This window comes from Panthera pardus, unplaced genomic scaffold, assembly GCF_024362965.1.
Source record: "Panthera pardus isolate Hobbes unplaced genomic scaffold, ASM2436296v1 HiC_scaffold_22, whole genome shotgun sequence".
Lineage (NCBI taxonomy): Eukaryota > Metazoa > Chordata > Mammalia > Carnivora > Felidae > Panthera > Panthera pardus.
The window spans coordinates 33,792,364-33,817,637 of record NW_026526788.1 but is presented as its reverse complement, the minus strand read 5'-3'; the positions used below and the strand labels follow the sequence as shown (position 1 = coordinate 33,817,637).

At 44.2% G+C, this 25,274-nt stretch overlaps 1 protein-coding gene across 6 annotated transcripts; it reads right to left on the bottom strand.

Moving 5' to 3' along the window:
* Window positions 1–37: 37 nt before the first annotated feature.
* SEC24C (SEC24 homolog C, COPII coat complex component) lies at window positions 38–25,274 on the bottom strand. 6 transcript variants are annotated; one of them, XM_019444563.2, is made up of 24 exons: window positions 25,146–25,274; window positions 23,201–23,400; window positions 20,982–21,117; window positions 12,451–12,626; window positions 11,648–12,019; window positions 11,227–11,363; window positions 9,926–9,994; window positions 8,504–8,615; window positions 8,156–8,283; window positions 6,859–6,997; window positions 6,527–6,642; window positions 6,230–6,354; window positions 5,915–6,106; window positions 5,612–5,705; window positions 5,293–5,409; window positions 4,106–4,276; window positions 3,331–3,427; window positions 3,083–3,228; window positions 2,722–2,860; window positions 2,455–2,573; window positions 2,183–2,362; window positions 1,744–1,935; window positions 1,421–1,510; window positions 38–1,275 (listed from the first exon to the last, which is right to left on the bottom strand). In XM_019444563.2, the coding sequence occupies exons 2-24, from the start codon at window positions 23,370–23,372 to the stop codon at window positions 1,135–1,137; spliced, it is 3,360 nt and encodes a 1,119-aa protein (XP_019300108.2). In that variant the 5' UTR covers window positions 23,373–23,400; window positions 25,146–25,274; the 3' UTR covers window positions 38–1,134. The 6 variants fall into 6 exon arrangements, with proteins under 6 accessions (XP_019300108.2, XP_019300113.1, XP_053765549.1 ...); XM_019444568.2 differs by having other exon boundaries at window positions 11,648–11,740; XM_053909574.1 differs by lacking the exon at window positions 25,146–25,274 and adding an exon at window positions 24,703–24,967.

Sequence of the window (25,274 nt, the reverse complement as noted above, 5' to 3'; positions counted from 1 at the left end):
GGGACGGAAAATGGTAAGTCACAAGTAAAAATGAGGCTAATTGTTACATCTTAATTTATTTTATTTCTTTACAAATTAAAGATGCATTGAAAAATAAACCAATGAAGAGAAATGAGAGGTCCGGAGCAGGGGCATCCCAGGCTGGGAGCAGGCAAGCCTGGCCATCAAGCCTAGCCCTTGTCCTGCCCCAGCCAGTTCAGGTTGGAAGATAACGGTCGGCCACTCTGTCAATACCAGAGCTTGAGTGGTGTCCCGGCAGGAGAGAACAGAGCTCCAGCCACCTCTGCCTCTCCCCTCTCAACAACTCCCAGCTTGGAGAAGCAGTGTTTCCAGTGGGAGCTCAGAGTGGGATGGGGCTGGCTCTGTGAGGTATTGCAAATTGATGACCAGGCTCCCAACAGAACCATCCAGTGTTGGAGCCTTTCCAGCTGGGAAAGAGGCTGTTACCTCTCCCAGGTCTTAATATTCTTTGCAACTCACTTCCCAGGCTCATTCATCCCTGACAATGTGCCTCTATCCACTTACTGATCACCAATCATTGCAGGAGACAGAAGAGCTAATCAACCACTCTCCAACTTTGACTTGGCTGCTGACTTCCAGGCCCAAAAAGGACTGACCAACCACTTTTCTCTCCACCATCTATGGTCTATACCCCAGCTCTTGTGCACCTGAATGTTTCGTCCCTAATATAGGAAGTTTTTGATGACACTGAGCTGAATTAGCCCCTACCCACCCCCGCATAGTACCCCTGGGATTCCCACTCCTTCCTGCCTGCCCCTCTCTTCTTGGAGGCTGGTCTAAGGGGACACATAATATTGCCAGAGTCTGGGTGCCTCCAAATCCCCCAATACCGAATCATATACAGTGAACTGAGAAACTACATTCATTACGACAGGATTAGCAGGAAAAGGAGGGTAAAGTGAGGGGATAGGGGCACCTTCCATCAGCAGGACATGACAGAGTGGTAGGATACTTGATTCCAGAAAGGTGTCTCCTTATACCTCCCCCTCCCCCCAGAGAGATTGAGGTCAGCTTACATGACTTATAAGATAATGGAACTGTTCCAATTTCTCTGCCATCCTGGTGTACTTTCTGGAAGCTGGCCTGGGACCCTATGCCATTTACCCACTTGCTCTAGCTCAGTAGCTGCCGAATTTCCTTGTGCATATGACAGAGAAAGTCCACATAGGATGCTCCCCCGCTCAAGCTCTTGTCTTCCACCAGGAAGTGCTTGAACAGCATCTCCAGCTTGTCCTCCTGTTTCACCACGATAAGCTATAGCCAGAAGACAGGGTCATGAGGCAGGGCCAAAAGGAATTAAACATGCCCTAAAATCCCATTATCCCATCACTTACTCCCACCCCCCATTCCAGGGGAGGACTGAACAAGGTAAGAAATGCAGAGTTTAGATCAGTGTTACCTTCATGTACCGTGACCTCTGTGCCCTTAAGCTATCAATGAGGCCTCGCACCTTCTTGGACAGTGGATTATCCAGAACTGGCAGAACACTCTGCAATACAAAATTCATTTATCCTTATGGTAAAATTCTCTGAGTCAAGGCAAAATGGGGCAGCAAAGATTTATGCATTATCTGAAACAAGCCTCGGAATAATGACAGCATCCCCCATCCCCTCCAAGGATTCCCTGCTATTAAAGGGGACTAGCATACAAACTTTACTGACTCCCACTTATATCACAAAATGCTTTTCCACACCCATATTCCCCTTGACTTCCTGCCCTCACCAAGCCACTGGTGATCTGACTGAAGGAGGAGACACTGAAGAGGCTCTGGACAACACCCTGTTGGACACTTGCTCCCACCCACAGGAAGAGGTTGAGCCCATTCTCCAACAAGTATATATCCCCATTGCTCAGACGCTCTTCAGATGCTCGAACTGCTGGTGGTTCAGTGGCACTCTCAATGGGAGACTTTGTCTAGACAAAAGGAAGGGGCAAGAGGTTATTTACCAAGGGCCATAAGACAAGTTTGCCCCTCACCACACACACATGAAATTTCAGAAAGCTAAATCAGTAACTCTTTCAGTGTGAAAATTACATCAGATAATGTAGGTTAGAAACAAATTCACTAGAGTCAACCACAGATAATATTAACCTTTCCCTTCCTCCTTCTATGATGCCCCTTTCTCAGTGCAACGTCTCACACCCCAGCCCTTAGTCGCACCAATGGTAGGAGCCGAGGATAAAAGAAGACATTGGTCTCAGCCACATCCATGGAGGTAACCAGCTGTCGGACGTAGGCACGGTCATCAGTAGTGACTTCAGCTCCAGGCTGCAGGACATCACTCTTCAACACACAGTTCAGGTAAACTGGGAGTAGCTTCATGCACTCAGGAAGGATCAACTGCAGGGGTTATCAAAGTAAAGTTAATCATGAGAAATCTCTCCCAAATGCAAAAATTTGTCCTAACAATTCCTGCAACATGCTTGTCCCACCTGTCCTGCAGAGGAGGGGCTGGCACAATTCTTTCTGTAACAGGCCAGGATCTGGGCACACTGAGTGATGAGAGTGTCACGAACAGTCTTCACAGGGCTATTTAGGACCCCCCGGTATGCTGGATGTGAAAGGGAGACAGCACAGTCACTGGCTAGCCACCCCATCACATGTGCTTTCCCACCATCACACCTACCCGGGAATGCTGAATCACCGACAACCACCTTTCTCTCAGCCCCAATCCCCCCTCGCCCTGCCTCTACCCTCACCAAACTTGGCCATGTAGTTGATGAGTGTGTCAGTCTCACAGTTTCGATACAGATCAGCCAGCTGGGTGCAGCAGTTCAGGGCCAGGTTGTGGATGCGGAGCCGTCGCTGCCCTGCACAGCTGGTGTAGAGCAGAGCACACTAGGAGAAGGGAGAAAAGGAGAATTCATACCCCTCCCTCACCAAAGCCCTCTGAAAAACTGCTCCTTTGCTATATTAGTAAGATAGAGGAAAGACATGAGCCATCCCTTCCCCAGCCTCTTCTAGTCCTCTCCACCCACCTCTTATCCTCTTCCCTGCAGCCTATTTATATCCAGTACAATGAACTTGACAGTTCCTCCCCAACCCCTGCCTGCCTGCTACCTGCAGGAGGGCTCCACTCTCTTCATTGAGCCGATCATCATGCTTGAACTCCACAGTCACCGTCTTGTCCCCGTCCAGCCCAGCCAGCTCCACATCTGTTGTGTTGCTCATGTAGAAAGCCCCAAAGAAATCTACAGCACGGATACCTGAAGCCACATGGATAGAGTCAGGGCTACAAATACGACAGGTGCCACTTGCCTCCCTTCCAGATTTAGCCCCCAATCTGCTCTTCTCCAACCAGGACTGACCAGTGCTTGTCCGAACACGCATCACAGCATCAAAGCCAACAACCTTCTGTACGTCCCGACGCAGGTCACTCAGGAACCGTTCCTGGTCATTCTCCACCTGCAGCCCCCCCAGGCCCAGAGTCACATCACTGACTACATAACACCCTGCAGATTATCTCCCTGCATCCCCTCCACTCTACAAGCTGCTGAATCATAGTAACAGTGACGATGATAATGATAGCTTTTAAGCATTTGCTACAAGCCCAGTACTACATTAAGTATTTTACATATAACTACTTATTCCTGATAATAAATCTTAAGTATTAAAATCCCATTTTATAGGGGCACCTGGGTGGCTCAGTCAGTTGAGGGCTCGACTCTTGATTTTGGCTTGGGTGTGACCTCACGGTCATGGGATTGAGCCCTGCATCAGGCTCCATGCTGGACATGGAACCTGCTTGGGATTCTCTCTCTCCCTCTCCATTTGCCTCTCTATCGCTCAGAAAAATGGGAGGTTGGATAGAAATCCCATTTCACAGATGAAGAAACAAACAAAAAATAAGTAATTTCTCCTAGGTTATATAGTGAGTATTCTGGGAGGGCCAGAATAACAACTGAAGACTGATTCCAACCCCATGCTCCTAACCACTACCCTTGTTACTCTTTTCTTTACATTATGGGGTCTTCTCCTCCAACAGTATTCCTATTAATGAGTCAGCAGCTAAAGAGCTGCTCCACACGTAGGCAGACATTATCTGTCCGGCTTCCACCTGCCACCCAGAGTCCCATGCCCTACCTGAAAGCAAGCATATTTGTAGACAGAGCCACCAGTGAGCTGGGGTACAACAGAGAGCGTGGCCACATCCACATACTGGTTAGGGAAGAGGAAGAGGTCTACACAGCAGCCTTGGGCCACACACTCTTTGGCCAGGGTCTGATAGGCACCTGTCTGAGGCTGGAACAGAGTCTGGGGAGGAACAGGAGAAAACATTCGAATATCTCAGCTCTACCCTATTTGAAAACTGTATATTTAATATGGGATATTCAAATATATGTAAGACTTCAGATCTACCTCATAAGCATTTGCAGTAGTAGTAGAACATTCTCTTAAAAAGAACAATCTATCAAGGGGCACCTGGGTGGCTCAATCAGTTGAGCATCCGACTTTGGCTCAGGTCATGATCTCATGGTTCATGAGTTTGCACCCCACATCAGGCTCTGTGCTTACAGCTCAGAGCTGGAGCCTGCTTCAAATTCTGTGTCTCTCTCTCTGCCCCTCCCCCACTCACACTCTGTCTCCCTCTTTCTCTCAAAAATAAATAAACATTAAAAAAAGAAGAAGAATCTATCGAGCGCTTTGGGATGAGATGGGGTAGAGAGGTGTGGAGCACTGGAGAAGGTTGGCAGTCATGGACCTGACATGTGAAAGGGGAGAGTGTCTCATCCCAGTCCCCCTCAAGAAAGTTGAGAGTATTGCATTGTGGGGGCCCCTGAGTGTCCGACTTCAGCTCAGGTCATGGTCTCATGGTTTGTGAGCATCAGCCCCATGTAGAGCTCTCTGCTGTCATCGCAGAGCCATCTTCGGATCCTCTGTCTCCCTCTCTCTGCCCCTCCCCCTCTCATGCTCACACTCTCTCTCTCAAAAATAAATACACATAGGGGCGCCTGGGTGGCGCAGTCGGTTAAGCGTCCGACTTCAGCCAGGTCACGATCTCGCGGTCCGTGAGTTCGAGCCCCGCGTCAGGCTCTGGGCTGATGGCTCGGAGCCTGGAGCCTGTTTCCGGTTCTGTGTCTCCCTCTCTCTCTGCCCCTCCCCCGTTCATGCTCTGTCTCTCTCTGTCCCAAAAATAAATAAAAAAAAAAAAAAAATAAATAAATAAATAAATAAATACACATAAAAAAAAAAAAAAAAGTACTACATTATGAAGAGTCACCACCTTCCTCTGTAATAGAAAGTTCTCCCCCCATCTCCCAATCCCACACCTTCTCCTTGTCTGTGTTGATCAACTTCCTGTCGTCTCTGTTCTTCAGTTTCCCTGGGGCCTCTGCAATGGGCAGGGAGGTGTGGAACAGAAACAGCTTCCCTGCACACTCAGCAGCCTAGGAAAGAGAGGACTACTTGTTCATTCTTTCCTTTATTCAGCTATTCATTCATCCCTTCCCTCATCATTTATTTGGTGCCAATTATGTCAGATACGCTGACTCATTGGGCAGTCATCAATCACTAAAGAAAGTTATATCCCAGGGAGTAAGATGGTCAGAAGAAAGTGAGGCAGAGAAGTTGCCAGGGTTCTAGCCTTACCTTTAGAGCCTCCATCCCAGCCTGGATAACTGGAGCAAATACTGTCTCTGTCTCTCTTGTGTCTGCAAACATTTCAGGAATCTGGTCCAATAAGCTGAAAAGATAGATGATGGGAGGCAATCAAAATTGCTATCCAGATTCAATGCCTTAGCCCTCAATTCACTGAAGAATCATGTTCCCCCTACCCCAGACTGAAAACTCCTGAGGCACAGTCCCTGTCCATCTGCGGAGCCCTCTGCTCGACTGACTTTCTCTGATTGTCTCTACCCCATTCCCACTTTATCCCCACAATCTGGCTCTTACCTGGTGATGACTGCCCGAGACTCACTGACATTGACCAGGAAGCCATCCAGCAGTGGCACAAACATGTCAGCCACATCCGATACAACCATCATCTGTGGCTGGGCCAGTGAGCTTTTCACATTGTAGAAGTGGAGCACCTTATTATAGGTGACAAAGCCAACACGGATTGCTGACTCTTCTGCTCCACCCTCCCTGTAGAAGGTAACATTGTTACCCACACACACTTGGCCACCTTCTCCACCTACTGAGTCAACCAGAACCCACCCCCACCCCAGTGATTATCCAAAAAAAGAACCCTGGCTCCATAAGTCTCACCTAGGTAGAAAATCTAACAGTGACTTGAGCTCCTCACAGAGGAGCCTAACAAGACCACTTCTGATGGCATTGTAGGAGACATCAATCATGAAGATAAAGGCAGGAGGGCTGGGAAACTTATTGTTCTGCAAAGGAAGGAAATGTTGGGGAGGGAAGGGCATTGGTAAGCAGGCTAGTTGACTACAGAGAAGTCAATATCAGAGGGGACAATGAAAGGGTGAGGAAAATGAACACAGCAATTCTCAGCTGTCTCACTGTCTTCCACCCACTTCTCCTCCCCATGCTACTTTCTCTTACCTTGCAGTAATCTACAGTGGCCAAGAATTCATAAGAGCCCAACGATAGCTCAGGACGGTCATAAGCATCCACACGTTTGCCGGTATGATCCAAATGTTGAAAATACTGGGGGGGAACTGTGGGGAGTACGTCAGAATATTACTCAAATATCCACTCTCAATCTTAGTAGTCTTGCACTGGCTAAGCTCACTCTACCACCCCACATCCCCATATGTGCCCTACTTCCACAGTTCCTGAATAAGGGAACCTTACCTATCTAACTAGAAAGAGAATAATGAAGATGCAATTCATAACACCCCCCCCCCCCCCAATCCCAGCCTCTATGAACATACCATCATTGATACAACTGCAAAAGCAGCACTGGAAGCGCCTCCCTCCCTCAATGAATTGCATGAAGGGGCACATATATGCTTTGCAGCGATTGCAGCGCAAAGGGCCAGATTCCCCATGGTCCACGACATACGGTGAAGCCTAAGGAGCAAAGGGAAGGGGCTCAGACAAAGGAAAGCTACAGCGGGTTGAGACATGTGGCAGTAGATGAAGAAGAACAACTGGAGGGGAGAAGGGCATGGTTGAGATACCTTGCCTGAGGAGGGAATACAGTGAAAGGGAATGAAGACAAACGATGAGGGTACCAGGCAGAGGAATGTCCCTAAGAGTTCAAATTCTATAGTCCCCTCTTCTTACTCCTCATCTCCACAACTCCCCTTCTTGAAAGAGAACTGTGAAAGTGGCCCTAACAAATCAGGGGCTGCTATAAGCATATAAGGAGAAAGCCAAAGATTCCCTAGGATTCTCGTTTCAGGCCCTATCTTCAATTCTCTTCACTCTTGCCCTAGGGATCTTAACTCTGCTTCCTTCCCCAACCAGGTATTTATGACACTGATCCTCCCCATCCCTGGATATCTGTGACATCTACCAGTGTCTCAACTAGATGCCATGCTACAGATAAGAGACCAGCAGCTAAATGTCTAACCATCCCCACTGAGATCCAGAGAGAGAGAACACAGAGCAAGACAGAGAAGCAAGATGTAAAGTGAGCCAGTTATAGAGAAATCCACTCTAAATTCATTAAGCCAGGCATAAACAGACTTTCCTGCCAAAGCCTGGCAGAGCAGCTGACAAGTTCTCTCTCTCTCTTTTCTTGCTGATTTCAGGTATTGAGGTGAAAAATCAGGGCCCAAGCCAGATAAGAGAAGGACTATTGGACCCTGATCTACCTTTTTCCCTTATATGATTTCCTAACATTCCCTAACTCACCAGGGATGTTAGGACAGTATAGAATAAAAATAGAATAATGTACCTGTAATCATCTGGAGATGACCGTAAGGCTTCTGCATTCAGCTGTCTCCTCCCCTACAAGTTGGCCCTGCCTCTTTTCAGTTTGTTTCCCATATGGACCATGCTCCCACCCAACAACTTCTTGGGCTTTTACTCTCATCACAACCACACCCATCAGGCATGGGCCCTTGGGTAGAAAGCTATTGAGATACTCTCCCTTCCTGCCCAACCAGGACTTCTTTCATTGTGACTGCTAGAATCACCTTCAGGAAGAAGTCTTATGCCCCCTCTTTTCCTCCCCCCTCTCTTCCTCCCTTTCATTATACTCCAGTCCCTTCCCTGACTCACCTCCTCTGGTGGCAGCCTTGCCAGTGGCTTGATGACAGCTGCTAGAGGCACCTGGGCCTGTTTAGCCATGTCAGATGTGCAAGGGATATTATAGGATGTGCATCGGATGTATCGGGGACTTGCATTCCCTGAAGTAGGAGGTAGAAAACCTAAGTCAGATCACAGAATCCCTCTAGACACCAGCTCTCCATTGCTGATCCACCTCATCACCCCGACATATGCTAGAGCTGATGGCGGCTTTTCCCCTAGAGGGACTGGTCTCTGATTAAAGACTAACAGAAGCCCTATCCATAAGCTGATAATCTTGGAGAAAAGGCCCTCACAGGAAGGAATTAATACCCTTCTTACCTTGGTCTTTCACCAGGAAGTTGGTGGTGACTAAGGGTGGCACCTGGCCCCGTACTCCAGTAACAAATGGCTCTGAACCCCGGTTGTTCCTGTCATCCTCAATAACCTGAATCTGTAGGGAAGAAATGAAATGAGTGAGGGTGACACAAGAAAGGGAAGTACCAGGTCCTAGAAAACCAGGAGAAAGAAAGGCTAGAGCTACTGCACAGAAACTAGTAATTTGCTAAGAACACCTCATGCACCAGGCCTGCTCTCGTTCTGGAGATCACATAAAATGCTACAATGCCAATCTTCCGCTCTATAATCAGTAGCAAGATGCTGTACAGTCAACACTGAGAAAGGGCTTCTATATAAATTGCCCTGACCCCCAATCAGTGGTGACCACCCCATTATTCCCCCCACTCCAGGAAAGTTCCAGCTCTCATCACAAACCTTCAAATATATCAGATTTCACTTCCCTCCCACATTACATGCCCCCCCCCCCCCACTCCTCTCACCAAGACACATTCTGAGTCAGAGCAGGAAAACAGACAACAATAACCATGTAAAAATGAAATCTACCTGGAATGACTCTACACTCAATGAAAGTAGAAGGGACAGGGTGAGGAGAGGATTAAACAGAAATGAACAGGTAAGGTGAGGAAGCAGATGCTGCCTTATTTTCAGGTAAGCATCCGTGTGTAAATATGGGAGAAGAGGATTAAGTACCCAATCCTTACAAGCCCAATCCTCAGTCCCCCACATTTTGACAGATCCAGCAAAGGAAAGGAAAAAAAAAAAGATTTTGCAAAGCTGGTAATCAGATCTTTGTGTAGGCTGATGACCTTTGGTCAGTACTTCAAGATGGTTTGTAAAACCAGAAAAAGTAAAGGGAGAATAAGACTCCATATTACATAGGAGAAAGAGTTGAAGCTTAGAAATATATCAGAATCAAATAGATTCTCCAGATGAGAAAGTGGCCCACACTTTCCCAAACCAGTAGTCTCTTCCCCTGTGAGAAATACCAGTATCCCAAACTTGTACATTAGTAGTCACCTACCCAAAGTTTTTCCACAAGCTGTAGACATATCAGTCCCAAAGGGGAAGGACCTACTACTCAACTTTGTCCTGTTCCTTCAAATGTCACATGCAGGCTCCTGGAGGACCCAGCAGAACTAAAATCAAAGCTTAACATGCCACCTTACAGCCTGGTCTTCTACCACCCCATACTCAAGGCACTGCCAAACAGCTTGTTATTTCATTACATGGTGACTTGAGACATGCACATCCTTCTGGTTTGTAAAAGCGAGGGTCTAGAAGGACTAAGGGAAGAGGGTGGAGAGGGATGGACATGGTGGATGAGGTGAAGATGAGGTCACAGGCATGCATGGGTGGCATTAACACAGGGATGACACGCACACACACACCACCCCCTGCACTTACTGGACTAGGAATGGCATCAGGGTCTATTCTGTGCCTGGTTTTCTGCTGAGGAGGCAGCTCATTGAGTTGCTTTTAGTGTTTTAATAATAAAGGCAGCAGGGGAATACAGGGAGGGAGACAAAAGAACAAGAAGCAGATGTTACTTCTCTTGACCCAGATGAATTAGACATGAATAGCTGGAGCCCAGCTCATACTGCTGAAATCAGGCCCCCTCTAGGTCAGAAATTCCAGGGCTCTCTGGCCCAACACAGAGGCTTTAATGGCTCAGACTATGATGTAGAAAGATAAAGTGGCAAATAGGAAGCAAGTTTTAGAGAGAGGGGCTGAATGGGAGAAATCTTAAGAAGGAAGAAGAGGGATGTTCCCCCCAAAAGGCCAAACTCCCATCTAAGGACCGTGCTTATGCTTAAAGAAGCCTTTCCTCACATCCAACCCAGATTCTACTTCTCCCTGAAGGAGACGAAAAGGAGGGGCTGCTTAATCCTCTAGGGTCGCTCTTAGCCAAAAGGGTCCTTCACCATGGTAATTCCCCAAAGGAAGAGGAAAGAGAACAGAATGGAATATGACAATGGCTAAGCATGGTGAGGTAACTGACATAGCAAATGTTGCAGACAGAACTATAAAATAGCCCCCACTTGGGAGTACAGTCCCAGCCTCTATTCCAAGTAGGATAAGGAAGCCCTAAGGATTCTGATGATGGCTCTAAGAGTGAAATTCACCCCCCTCCTGGGAGAAGCAGCTTCCCCACACTGCCCTTATAAACTGTAGATCCCTTTTCCCCCATCCACACAGCAGGATTCTAGCCAACAAAAGTACTGGAGGTTTCTTCCTAAAACACTGTCCAACTAGGGGCACAGAGAAACCAATGAGGCTTTCCTTCTCTTAACACCTACCATCAGAGAATTCCTACCAGATCTACCCATTAAGAAGACTGCTATCCTACTAAATCTAAAAGGACAAGACCTGGACCCAGCTACTACTCCACAGAAGGGTAGAGGTTACCATGCTATGTCCAATAGTGACAGAAGGCAGTACTCAACCCAGCTGTCTGACACTACTGATCACTCTTAGCTTTGCTTTCTTCCCTGCCCAGCTATAGAGTAAAAGTGCCCCCAAAAGATTTCTGGGGCCTCAAGTTCCAGTTCAAAGAATCAAAAATTACATCTAGGTTCTATACCTAACAGAAGATAAATGAAAAGGGAAAATAATCAGAAAACGCTAGGCAAACATCTCATCTAGGTTGACTCACTTATCTGGCAGCCACAAACTCCTTGCCTAGGACCACATAAGTATCTACTTACAGGGCTTGGGATGGCATCAGGATCCAGGCGCTTAGGAGGCAGTGGTTGAGGAGGCCCAGGCTGACTGCCAAAAGTGGATGCTCCTGGGTAGGGACTTCCATAATTGGGCTGAGGGCCCCTGGCTGGTCCAAAGGAACCTGAAAGACAAGGGCACAGGTTGATAAATTCAAAATCCCCGATCTCTTCTTAAGGCCTCAGGGAAATGACTAGACTCCTATAAGTATAGAGGTAATGACCATTCAGAGAAAGACCACACTATCTGAACTAAAAGAAAAAAGAATGTCTTATAAATCCTGCATCCTAGTAATAATACCCTGAAGCTACCCATCTAGTTCACCGCTTAGCAAGCAATATTAAACAAACAAAAACACCTGAATAGTTGAAGCCTTTGGCTTCTAGACAGACCTTGGGAAAAACTTACCATTTTGTTGCAGCTGATAGCCTGGCTGCTGGGAGGAGTGCATAGGTGGTGGTGGTCCTGGGGGCCCAGTCATCTGGCTGCCAGGAGGCAGAGCTTGAGGAGGAGGTGAGGACACATGGTTGGGCTGGCTCACAGAGGGCCCCCCAAAACCCTGTCCAGGCAGGAGTGGACCAGTCATCGAAGGCATCCGAGGACCCCCTGAAGCTGGGGATGTGAAGCTGGAGGCCTGTGGTGGGGCAGATCGCTGGGGAGGCTGGGCCCCAAGATGACCCTGGCCCTGGCTAAGGGGAGGAGCCTGGCCCTGAGGATAGGAGCCATACAGACCAGAGTTGGGGAAACTTCCTGAGGCTGAGGCCAGCGATGTTGGTGGGCCTGAGAAGTAGAAGAGATACAGTCAGAACCCTAGTCATTTTGCCTTCCCCTTTCCACGTGAGAGGGGCAGGAATGACCACTCCTATCAGCTGGCCCTCAGAAGCACAAGAAATAAAAGGGATTCGGGTATACACCAGAGTCTGATGCTTTTAAAAAGAAGGGGAAGGTAGGGGTACCTGAGTGGCTGTCGGTTAAGTGTCCAACTTCGGCTCAGGTCATGATCTCACGGTTTGTGAGTTCAAGCCCCAAATCAGGCTGTGCTGACAGCTCGGGGCCTGGAGCCTGCTTTGGACTCTGTGTCTCCCTCTCTGTCTGCCCCTCCCCACTCACACTCTGTCTGTCTCTCTCTCTCAAAAATAAATAAACATTAAAAATATATATATATTTAAAAAGAAGGGGAAAATAACAATCCTGGGGTCATCAGTACTCACCATAGCCCAGCCCCACAGGGGGAAGGGCTGGAGCCACAGCACCACTGATCTGCATTCCTGCCAGCTGACCAGTCACCTGTGCACTTGTCGGGGGAGGGCCAAAGGGCTGAAGCACAGCTGGCTGGCTGACCACAGGGGCCAATGGGACTGACCCAAATGGCTGAGACCCAGGGAACCTGTAAATACAAGGAAGGCAGAGGTAACAAGTAGGCCGGGAGACCCTTCAAAGTTGGCAGGAGCTCCACATCATACAGGAAACTATACTGTTCTACAGCATCTTCCTGTCATCCTGGGCTCTTTTATGGCTTCATGGTTTTGTATATTTGTAGATGTATTACATTCCTGATGATCCACACTATGATTATTCATGGAAAATCTTGTTTTCCATTAGGTTCACTCCACAAACATATGCCAAGCACCCTCAGATCAGGTATTATTTATTCTACTAGTTAGATTATCACCTCCTCTGACTCAACAGAGTTAAACAATCAAAGTACTTATTACTTTATCCTGGCTAAAGGTGTTAAGAGCAGAGTAAGTCATCTGAGTTTGACATTCTGTACTAATCAGAAAGATGATGCCTGCTCTACCAGAAAGGGACTAGGAAAACAGGACACAAACCAGAGAGCCTTCTAGCCAGGTTTATCTAGCAAAGCCTCATTACTTGGATAGCGACACTGGACATTCCCATGGTATCAGATGGCACATTAAAATATAAATACAAAATCATTCCCGTAGCATTGCATATCAACTAGTAACTAAAGTGGTGTTTTATGTTGATATTACTGCAGAAATCTACAACACAGATTATACATAAAAGCCCCATATGAGATTTCAAGAGTGAATCAAACTCTTCACAACAATAATCAGTTACACTTAAATTCTGATTTATTCTTCCTGCTTATTTTGTCTCTACTAAACAACTTGTACTTTATTATATTTTGTATAATAAATATAACATATTTATTATATTAGTCTTGTAGTTTAACACTTTTCTTTCATTCATTCATTCATTCAACTACTATTTTCTGAGTGTTATGCTAGTGAACCTTATCTCCCTGAGAGAGGAGCTCTGCATTTGTTGTCCTTTGTTGGGCTCTGCACTTTTTGTCTTCTATAGCACCAAACATACTGTTAGCTCCATAGCCTAAGCCCATAAATCCTTGTCAGAATAATTATATTTCATGGTTACTACTCCATTAATATGGATAATACTATCAACTACCCAATGTTATTCCATCACATGCCTGAGTAATAATAAAATACCACCTTATCTCTAAGTAGCGTTACAACTTATAAAGCATCTCTAAGTGCTTTATTTAATGTAATCCTCACAGCAAAATGAGGACACAGCAGATAGAAAAGTAAGACATGAAGAGTATAAGTGGCAAACTAGGCTAGAACTAGAGCCCAGACCTGATCTTAGTTCAATGTACTTTACTGTTTAATTATGAAGTGTAACATAAATAGGAAAAAAAAAAAAAACATAAAACAAGTATTTACTGTTAAATAATTATAATACAAATACCAATGTAACTAAAAACCAGGTCAAGAAATAGAATACATTAGCACCCAAAGGCCCAGTGCTCCTCCCCTCCATCACAGCCCTCCCTCTCTCTTCTCCTAGAGGTAACCACTTTCCTAACTTCCTAATAATCATTCCCTTGTCTTTAAAACAACATAGTTCAGTTCTGTCACTTTTTAAAAAAATATTTATTTTATTTATTTTGAGATGGAGCACAAGTGGGGGGTGGGGGTGGTGGGGAGAGAGGGAGAGAGAGAGAATCCCAAGTAGGCTCCACACTGTCAGCACAGAGCCCAATATGGGGCTCAATCTCACAAACAGCAAGATCATGACCTGAGCCAAAATCAAGAGTTGGACGCTCAACCAACTGAGCCACCCAGGTACCAGTTCTGTCACTTTTTTACACTTTTGTAAACGGAATCACTTCACATATACTCCTTGAGTTTTGCTCCTTTTGTTCAACCATGATTATGAAATTCATCTATGCTGTTGCATGTAGCATTTCCTTTCATCACTAAATGTTAGTCCACTAAATAAATATGCCATGATTTACTTAAGTATTTTAATGTAGATATCTAGGTTTTTCTAATTTTTTAATATTACAAACAATGTTGCTATGAACACTCATATACCTGTTTATATACATGAATTTTTCATATATATATATATATATATATATATATATATTCATGAATTTTTCTAAGGCATGTATCTATGAATGAGTTGCTGGGTCATAAGGTATGTATATCTTTATTTTTTTTTTAATGTTTATTTTTGAGAGACAGAGAGAGAGCAAGCGAGCACAAGTGGGGGAGGTACAGAAAGGGGGACAGAGGATCCCAAGTGGGCTCCATTCTGACAGCAGAAAGCCCAGTGCAGGGCTCAAACTCACACACTGTGAGATCATGACCTGGGCTGAAGTCACTCAACCAACTTAGCCACCCAGGTACCCCTGTTATCTTTAATTTTAACAAATAATTCCAAGCTATTTTCCCAAAGTAGTTGTTCTAATTTGCATCTGATCACCGGTGGATAAAGAGTTCCTGTTATTCTGGGGCGCCTGGGTGGCTCAGTCGGTTGAGCGTCCGACTTCGGCTCAGGTCACGATCTCGCGGTCCGTGAGTTCGAGCCCGGCGTCGGGCTCTGTGCTGACAGCTCAGAGCCTGGAGCCTGTTTCAGATTCTGTGTCTCCCTCTCTCTCTGCCCCTCCCCTGTTCATGCTCTGTCTCTCTCTGTCTCAAAAATAAATAAATGTTAAAAAAAAAAATTAAAAAAAAAAAAAAAGAGTTCCTGTTATTCTGATAGTCCAGCAATATTTGGGACTCTCAGACTTTTTAATTTTGCCACTTTGATGGATACATAATAGAATAGAATCTTGTTACGGCTTTTGATTTGTACTTTTCTCATTATTTATGAGGTTGGATAGCTTTTTAATATGTTTCCTCTCTTTTTCAAAATATCTTATATTGTAGTCACGCTACTTGTGATGATGTGAGATGATAAAGTCCCTACGCGATGAGATGAAGTGAAGTGAATGATCTACTATTGACCCTCTGACAGTATGTCAGAAAGAGGATCATCTGCTTCTGGACTGCAGAAAGGGAGACTACTGTAATGGTTGCTTAAGGTTGAGACAGTGGGGGACTGAAGAAATAGCTAAATAATGGTAGCTACTGAGCTAAAGGATATGGTGTTTTTTCTTGAGGTGATGAAAATATTCTAAATTGTAATGGTTGCACATTATCTGCGAATATATTAAAAGCCATTCAACTGTACGCTTTATTTTTTTTTTAAGTTTATTTATTTTTGAGAGAGAGAGAGCACAAGCGGGGAGGGGCAGAGAGAGAGGGAGTCAAAGAATCCCAAGCAGGCTCCACGCTGTGAGCATAGCCTGATGTGGGGATTCAAACTCACAAACTGTGAGATCATGACCTCAGCTGAAATCAAGAGTCAGACACTCAACTGAGCCACCCAGATGCCTCTGAATTGTACACTTTAAATGGATGAACTACATGATATGTGAATTATATCTCAATTGTTTTCAAAAATGCAATCAAATAAAATTGCACTAAAACCTCAGACCTCCCTCAAGCTTTTGCTCCTTCTTTAGCCAAGCATTACAAAAGAATTGGTCTATATTCTATCTCCATGTCTTTAGTTCCTATTCCCTTTCTCTTTAAAGATTCTTCTTTCTGGGTTAATTTTCCTTTCTTTTCTTAGTCTATCCCTTGATAATTTTCTCATCCAAGGTCGATACATGGTAAACTCTCAGTTTGTAAATGTCTGTATTTGTACTCTCTCTTAGCCAGGTACATAATTCTACATTGACAATTACATTCCCTTAGTCCTTTCAAGGCACTAGTCTACTATCTGCTCTCTTTTAATATTCTCTATTTAGTCTAATCAATTTTTTTTTTTTTTTCTCTCTGAGAATCCTTTACAGCCTGGGTTGAGGGAGTGTGGTTGTTTCACATTTGCTTCTGGAAGATACTCCAATGATATCACCACCCAAGATGACATTTTTTAAAAAAGCTTTGAGGGGCACCTGAGTGGCTCAGTCGGTTAAGCGACCAACTCCGGCTCAGGTCATGATCTCACAGTCCGTGAGTTCGAGCCCCGCGTCAGGCTCTGTGCTGACGGCTCAGAGCCTGGAGCCTGCTTCAGATTCTGTGACTCCCTCTCTCTCTGACCCTCCCTCGTTCATGCTCTGTCTCTGTCTCAAAAATAAATAAACATTAAAAAAAAAATTAAAAAAAAAAAGCTTTGAAAGGGGTACCTGGGTGGCTCAGTCGGTTGAGCGTCCGACTTCAGCTCAGGTCATGATCTCACAGCTTGTGAGTTAGAGCCCTGCGTCAGGCTCTGTGCTGACAGCACGGAGCCTGGAGCCTGCTTCAGATTCTGTGCCCCCCTCTCTCTCTGCCCCAACCCACTTGCATTCTGTCTCTGTCTCTCTCAAAAATAAATCAACATTAAAAAAAAATTTTTTTAATAAAATAAAATAAAAAAACTTTGACCTGGGGCACCTGGGTGGCTCAGTAGGTTGAGCATCCAACTTCACCTCAGGTCATGATCTCATGATTCGTGAGTGTGAGCCCCACATCGGGCTCTGTGCTGACAGCTCAGAGCCTGGAGCCCGCTTCAGATTCTGTGTCTCCCTCTCTCTCTGCCCCTCCCCCTCTCATGCTCTCTCTCTCTCTCTCTCTCAAAAATAAATAAACATTAAAAAAATAACGATAATAAAAATAAAAAAGCTTTGAAACACAATTTGTATACCATTAAATTCATTCCTTTTAAGTGTACAATTCAACGATTTTTAGTAAATTTAGAGCTGTGCAACCATCACCAGAATCCAATTAAAAAAATTTTTTTTGATGTTTATTTTTATTTTTGAAAGAAAGACATATATATATATCTAGTATAAATATATATAGTATATGTTTTTAAATTATTACAGAATGAGGAGAGTATATGCAAAATTTTAAAAAGATACTGTTTTTAGTAATCACATTTGTGATAGTGTTAGTATTGTTGTACTGAGACTGCTGTGTACAATAAGGGATAAAGTAAATGAGAAATTATGGCATATTTCAGTATTCTAATTCCATCATCCCCATAGCCTTAAGAAAAAGAAGAGATACAGGTATAATAGGTTAAGTAAAGGCTCTGTAGTCTTGAATTGGAAGTACAAATTTAAACATGTATATGTAGATATCTATAGATATGTAGATATGTGTTTCCTAGCTATGCTTACTGTAAAGGCCCAGGAGTGACCAATCAGTGAACATGCCTAGTGCCCAGATTACGGGCACAAAATGTCATTTATCACCACCAAAATAAAGGATTTCTTGGAAAAATGCCTAATTCCTGGTCTGGGGCTTAAAATGTGTAAGACAATCCTAAGACATCTTATCATTCCCAAAGACTACTAGGGCCATGTCAGAAGTACTCAGGAGTCAACTTGAAGAAGCTCCCATTGGTCAAAGATGGAACACTCTAAACTTCAATAATGATGATAATTGCAGTGGGTTGAAACCCATCAAATATGTTTTTTTTAAAGTTTATTTTGAGAAAAACAGAGAGAGAAAGAACCTGAGTGGGGAGTGGCAGAGAGAGAGAGAGAGAGAGAGAGAATCCCAAGCAGGCTCTGTGCCACCAGTGCAGAACTCATGAATGCAAGATCATGACCTGAGCTGAAGTCGGGATGCTTAACCGACTCAACCACCCAAGTGCCCCAAAACCCATCAAATTTGTTTAAATTCAGGGTGCCTGGGTGGCTCGGTTGGTTAAACACCTCACTCTTGATTTCGGCTCAGGTATGATATCATGTTTTGTGTGATAGAGCCCCGTGTTCAGCTCTGGCTGACAGCATGGAGCCTGCTTGGGATTCTTTCTCTTCCTCACTCTCTCCCTCAAAATAAATAAATAAAAACTTTAAAAAATATATATGTTTAGGAGCATCTAGGTGGCTCAGTTGGTTAAGCGTCCAACTTCGGCTCAGGTCACGATCTCATGGTTCACGAGTTCGAGCCCAGCATAGAGCTCGCACAGGGCTGCTGTAAGCACAGAGCCTGCTTCAGATCCTTGGTCCCCCCCTCTCTCTGCCCCTCCCCTACTCTCTCTCTCTCTCAAAAATGAATAAACATTTTAAATAAATAAAAATATGTATGTTTAAATTTGTAAATTCGAAATAACATTAAAAAAGAAGAGGTCACCTTCAGTAGGTAACAAAGGACCAATTCATTCCCTTATAAACTTGGAAATAAAGGTAAAGAAGCAAGCATTTAACCTATATGAGCTGCACAAGTAACCAAACAACACAAGAGGAAAACTGTAACAGTATTCAAACAATTAAATGAAAAACAAAAGAATTCAAAAGTATCACCATTTTGAAAACCCAATGAATTAATATACATATGTATTAAGCTCCAACAATTGCTAACATTACAAAAAAAAGACAAGATATTAAGAAAGCAAGTCTCTGGATCCAGCTGCCAATTTGCAGAGAATACAGAGAAAAGAGGAACATGTTGAACTGTAATATGAATTTGGAACCAGAAGAATCAAGACTGTGGGAAACTCTTCAGGTCAACTGGCTTCAGTTCTTCAACAGATAAATAGAAAGAAAAGAAAGAGATGGAGGATGGCGGGTGCCTGGGTGGCTCAGTCAGTTAAGCATCTGACTCTTGATCTCGGCTTTGATCATGATCTCATGGTTTGTGAGATTGAGCCCCAAGTCTTGGGATTCTCTATCTCCCTCTCTCTCTGCCCCTCCCTCGCTTGCTCTTTCTCTAAATAAGAAAGAAAGAAAGAAAGAAAGAAAGAAAGAAAGAAAGAAAGAAAGAAAGAAAGAAAGGGAACCTATCAACTTAAAGACACATCAAATTGTTTTTTTGGTTTTTTAAACAGGCAAAACTAAACTGTGGTATCTAGGGATGTACATTTGGGTGTAAACTATTTTTAAAAACACAACAAAGTGGTTACTATAAGAGGATAATCACTACTCATGAGGATAAGGAGAGAGTTATGACTGAATTGAGGCACGTGGAAGGGGCTTTTGGGGCGTGTGGCAGAGTTCTTTCTATTTCTTCATCTGGGTTGTAGTTACAAGGGTATTCACTTTACAGTAATTTCCTAAGCCATACATTTGTTTGTATGGATTTTTCTGTATGTGTTTTATATTATAATGAAAAGACCTATTGCATAAACAAACAAATAAATGTAAATGTATTACTCCCCAGCTTAAAACTCTCCAATGGCTTCTCACTCCAACTAAAATCGAATTTATACTTCCTACTATGACTTACAAAGCACTACATGATACGGCTCTTGACTATATTTCTACCTTATCTCCTCCACACTCCATTCTGCTCTAGTCACGGTGGCATTCTTGCTCTTTCTCACACCCACTAAATTAATTTCTCCATCAGAGCCTTTACATTTGTTTCCTCTATCCAAGACATTCTTCTCCCAGATCTTTGGATAGCTCCCTGAGTCATTTCACAGAAGTTTCAAACATCACTTCAGAGAGGCTTTCCTTGACCAATGTATTTAAAACAGCTCCCTACCTCCTCACCAGACATTCTGTATATCCTTACTCTGTTTTATTTATTTATATTTGTCTACTTGTTATCTTCTGTGTACTCCACTAGACTATAAATTCCACCAGGGCAGAGATTCGGTCTGTTTTGTTTGCTGCTTTATCTCCAACCTGTAGAACAACACCCAACACATAATAATACAAAATAAATATTTTTGAGTGGCTGAATGAATGAATGAATTTCTTATACTGCTTCTCAGTGTTTTCTAACACACAAGATTAGGGAGCACTTCCCAGGGTCTTTCTGATGCTAACATCTGATGCTAAAAATGTATATTCTGGACACCCAATAAAAATGTCAGAAAGTGACTTCCATTACCACACACCCTACTTGCAGTTATACTTTATCCTTTGTTTACCAAGAAACAAACAATAGTCCAACAGAGATGACTTGCCTTCCCTTAATGGACTTCCATACAAAGACAGGTGTTTATTGGATCATGTACCACCAAAGTTTTTATCATTTATGTGGTTTTTCTTTGAGTATCTTTCTTTTCAAAACTGGTCACACCCAAACTTATCCAGTAAGTCCTACTAATTGCCTGATCTAGAGGAAAGGGAGAAGTCAGAAGAGACATAAATAATTCTGAGATCCTTTCTTCCTGTTTCTCCCTGAGGGCAGGCTCAGTATGATTGCAACAATTATTGAAGATATATGTCTAGTCAAGAAAAAAACTCAAGTTCACAGAAAGAATATACAAAAGAACTCAGGTACGAAGATGGGTTAATGATCTATGGAGGAGACAACAGCAGCACCCATAATCTGGAAAAATGAAAACAAAATACAAAAAAGTAGAGGGAAGAGAAAAAAGGATCTAAGAGAAAGTCAAGAAAAAAGAAACAGGCCCTCATCCATTCCTAATCCTTCTAATTTCATCAGACCGATTTTAGGTTGACCCAAATACATACCTCTGCATCTGAACAGTGGAGCTCGGCCCATTCTGTACATCTCCTTGGCCAAACTGGCCATAAGCAGCCTGGCCACAAGGGGCCTGTGCTGTTGAGGCTGGAGGTGCCTCTGAAGAAGGTGGGGCTCTTGACACACCTGAGGGTAAAGGACAGAAACTAAGCAATTGGGAAATAACTTTCTTCTCCACCCTGAGCAAGGAATATAAAGCAAGAATTAATAAGCTCAGAGCTTCACTGGCCCAGTGCCACAGCTTTGATATCAAAAGGATACCATGAACATGCAACTCCAGCTACAGCAGATTCTGAACATGGACGCCCAGTCAGAGAGTCTCCATTCTTCTAGACAGATATACTATACGTGAAGCTGTAACTAGAGCCACAAGAACATAAGGGCTTCCTGCAATCACCATACACTTTCATACAATCCAGGACAGTCTAATGTTCTTACCCTAGACAAAAAGTCAACTCTTTAAAAAAAAAAAAAAAAAGATTTTATTTTTAAGTAATCTCTATACCCAACATGGGGCTCAAAGTCACAACCTCAAGATCAAGAGTCGCATGCTCCACTGACTGAGTCAGCCAGGTGCCCCAAAAAGTCAACTCTTTTAAGGAAAAGATCCTACTCCAGAACTCAGAAACTTTGAACATATGAGAAAGGTAGTACAGAAGGTGATCAAGTAATAAACTGAACTAATTTGTAAAGACAGGCTCCTGTTGGAGAGACTATTCTGCCAACCTCTTTTTCATATATTCTACTTATCCTAACCATCCACTTCTAAGTGTTGACATTCCCAATATTACATGGCTCAGGAAAGCAATCTCAGGTTGGAGATTCTGCCCAGTGGTTCAGTCAGGACAGCTGACTTGCCATCTCACTAGTGCTGCCACCTTTGTCTTCACAAAAGCTGTACCCCAGCCCTTTTGCTCCTCAGAGCTCCTATCAAAGCTATTTCTACTACTCCCGACCATCCTTTCTGAATACTATCCCCAACCATCCTTCCCACATGAAATGCAGGGAATTAGTTACTCGGCACATCACTTTGGAAATGTTGCTGACCCCTGTTCAAACAATTGTTTTTCTTTTGCTTTGTTACTCAATAGAGATTAGACAATTAGACAATTTAGAACCTGCCTACAGGTTAATTAATCTGAACCCGTTCACTAGCCATCCCAGAACCAGATAGGTTTTCCTTTCAATAATAAAACTTCCCATTGAGGCAATGCCAAACTCCATCCTGATAAGCCAGGAAATGACAGATCAGAGGTGGACTCTGTCCAGCCAAAGTCTCAACCCAGAATAAGGCTCTTCCAAAGACCTGAGACCTAATCTCACCACTTGACAATTTTTTTTTCTCAAAATCATAATTAAAACGGTAATACTTCATTCATTTCCCAAATCTTACCTATGCTTTCTCGGTGCCTTCTTTTTCCCATATCCTTGTATGGAATTTACTATCTTAAAAAGTTATGCATAAAGCATTTGGCATTAACTCTTCAGCTAGCCTAACCAAAGATCTGCTGTTAACCATTTTCCAAAAAGCCTTATGGACAGTCTGTAGAGTACCAGCTGCTCTTCTTGAAAAAGCAATGTAAAAGGCAAACACTGATCCTAAGGCAGCAGATTAGTCTTCTCTTATTGTCCTGATATTACAGAGCATCTAAGAAGCAGAGGAAACTCAAGCAAAGGCAAAAAATGGTATCAACAGAAAGATATGAGAAGCACCAAAATTTAGACACACAAACACCACACTTTTTATCCACGAATTAGTTTCCCATGTCCCAGAGTCATTTATAAATAGAACCATTAATCCAATGACAGGTATTACCAATATACATGAAGAACAAGTGATTTCAGGGAGACTTTAGGTCAACAGGAAATATTCAATCCTGGTCACAGGCTCTGAAAGAGCTGTGACCACAACCTTTCCATCCAGCTGTGAACAAAGCAGCCAGTTGAGGCTATACATACAGGATGACACTCACATGAAATGAACTGCCACTGAATCTGGAAGATGTGCTTCCATTAGATGTCTTAAGGCAGAACTTATGTAAAAACAGGGAAGGGAAGACTGCCCACAGAGTTCTTGTAACTGAGAGCCAGAGGCATGTTCCTCAATCCCAGTCATCCCAACTCTCTAGGCAGCTTCCATAAGGCAATACCACCCAGCTTGAACACTACTGATTCCCCTCCTAAGCTCAAAGGAAACTTGGAAACATACCTGGGGGAGGTGTTTGCTGATAGCCTGGTACTGGGCCATTGTAGGCTCCATAGGAAGTTGGGGGTGCTGTGGACCCTGGTTGCCCACCATAGCTAGACTGATGATACCCTGGGTAGACAGGCTGGGGCTGCCCAAATGGCGGCACAGGTGGAGCTGACTGGTTGACGTTCATTATGAGTGCATCCCCAACTTGGTCTCACCTAATAGATGAGAGAGAAGAGAGATATTAGTCAAAATCAACTTCCTAAAGAGAGAACAACTATTCAGGGTAGAAAGTATAGATAAAAAAAGGACTGACCTTATCAGGCAGTTATCAGCCTAATTGTTCCCATACTACTACAAGATCTTTGTAATTTTCTGCCCCAGCCAGTAGCCACATTACCTCCTCAAAGTAAGGATTTGTTACTGTGAACCCCATGCTTTGTCACTGCCAGGAGGGTATAAATTTCAACTTCAGATAGGCCCCATTGGAATGGGGAATAGCCTCCATTCCCCAGTGGTATGATTTCTAGTGTCTAGTCACACAAGGAGTCCTGCCACTGATGAACTACTGTGATATTATAAGTAAATGAAACAGTGTTCCCACTTTCCATTCATTCACCCTAGCATCCATTCATTCAACAAACACTGAATACCCTCTAAAGTGCTAGTCATTTTCCATCACTCAGGCTACACATACAAAACAGATCAGTTAAATTCCCTCCTTCTCAAAAGACAAATTCTAGAGTAACTGATCAGAGAAATAAATTCTTTGGCTGAACTGCAATAATTCAAATGCTACTCCATCCCGTCTTTCCACCAAAAGAATGTATGGATTTGAAAACTAAAGCATTAAAATCATTAAATGCAAAGGACACCCAAAACTCTAGCAAGGTAACAGACACCAGTAAGTGCAGGCCAGGAACAAAAACTTCTCACAATAACCTAGGAAAACAGTTCAAGGATCAATGACAAAGATTTCATGTAAAAAGATCATTCACCTATCCTTCAAGCAGAGGGAGTTCAAGCAGATTTGGAGTATTCCAAATCCCATCACTTCTCCCAACTATCCCGTTTCTGCTCTCCTTGTGTTTGTCATGAATATAGGCCACCACTAAAATTATGACAATCTCACCCAGCAACAGAGGAATGAATGTGAGAGCCTTTCCGGGGTCCTTCCAAGAACAAGACTATCTGATCACATCTGAACGCCTTATCATTCAACTACCCTATACACAGATGGGGCACAGGAAGCAGGAGAGTTCACAGATGCTGTAGTGGAACAATGGGCCTCTCCCATTTGCTAAAGAGGGTCATCTTGATAATAGAAAAGCTGAGCTGCTCCTGGGCTAGAATTCTTTAATCTTAAACCCATCTCAGGAGCTGTTCTTCCAAATCCTAAACCTTGCACAGGTCACAAACACTAAGCTTGACAGATGTCCCCTGCCCCTGTATCTTCCTAAATCAGTGTGGGGGCGGGGAGCGGAGGAAAGGAGCTTCTTCGCCAGGAAATAATCTCACACCCAAGAGTTTGGAGTAAGGCTCAAGTCTGGACTTCATTCTGGGTAGACAGCCGAGGGTGACAACCCAGGGGGCGGGGCAAGCTTCCTAGAACTCTGAAGGTAGTCGAGCTGTGGAGGCTGGGAGCGCCGGGAATCAAGACCAAGAAGTCAAGCTAGCTTCTCGGGCCACGACGAGAGGGCTGGTCCATTAAGCATGGAGATCGAGCGTCTCGCGCCCTTCAACAGGCTTGGGGCAGGAAGCGGGAGCCGGAATCTGGGCCAGGAGGAGAGAAGGGAGGGTCTAGGACTGATTCAGGATTGTGGATGCGTGAGGTGAGGGTCTCTCTCCGTGCCCCGCCCCCAGGCTCCTCCCTTCCTTCTCGGACGGGACCCCGATGAGGCCAGTGATACCCCGGCTTCTCCCCTGCTGTCCTACCCACCAACCTCCCGATGCCACTCCTCACCCGGCTCCAGATCCAGGTTCGACTTCGTTCCTAACGTCAAGGATCCCAGGCCCAACTTCCGGTTCCGAGGGGGCCTGAGCGTCGCCCCCGGAAGCTCCTCCCCCACGCTCCAGGGCCGGACACTCCTTC

Coding starts and splice junctions, on each gene's coding strand:
- SEC24C (XM_019444563.2), bottom strand. CDS start 23,372: ATGAACGTCAACCAGTCAGCTCCACCTGTGCCGCCATTTGGGCAGCCC. Junction 8,616..9,925: donor CTGATGCCATTCCTAGTCCA/GTAAGTGCAGGG, acceptor TCTTCCCTACAG/ATTCAGGTTATTGAGGATGA. Junction 3,428..4,105: donor ACAAATATGCTTGCTTTCAG/GTAGGGCATGGG, acceptor GGGGGGCTGCAG/GTGGAGAATGACCAGGAACG.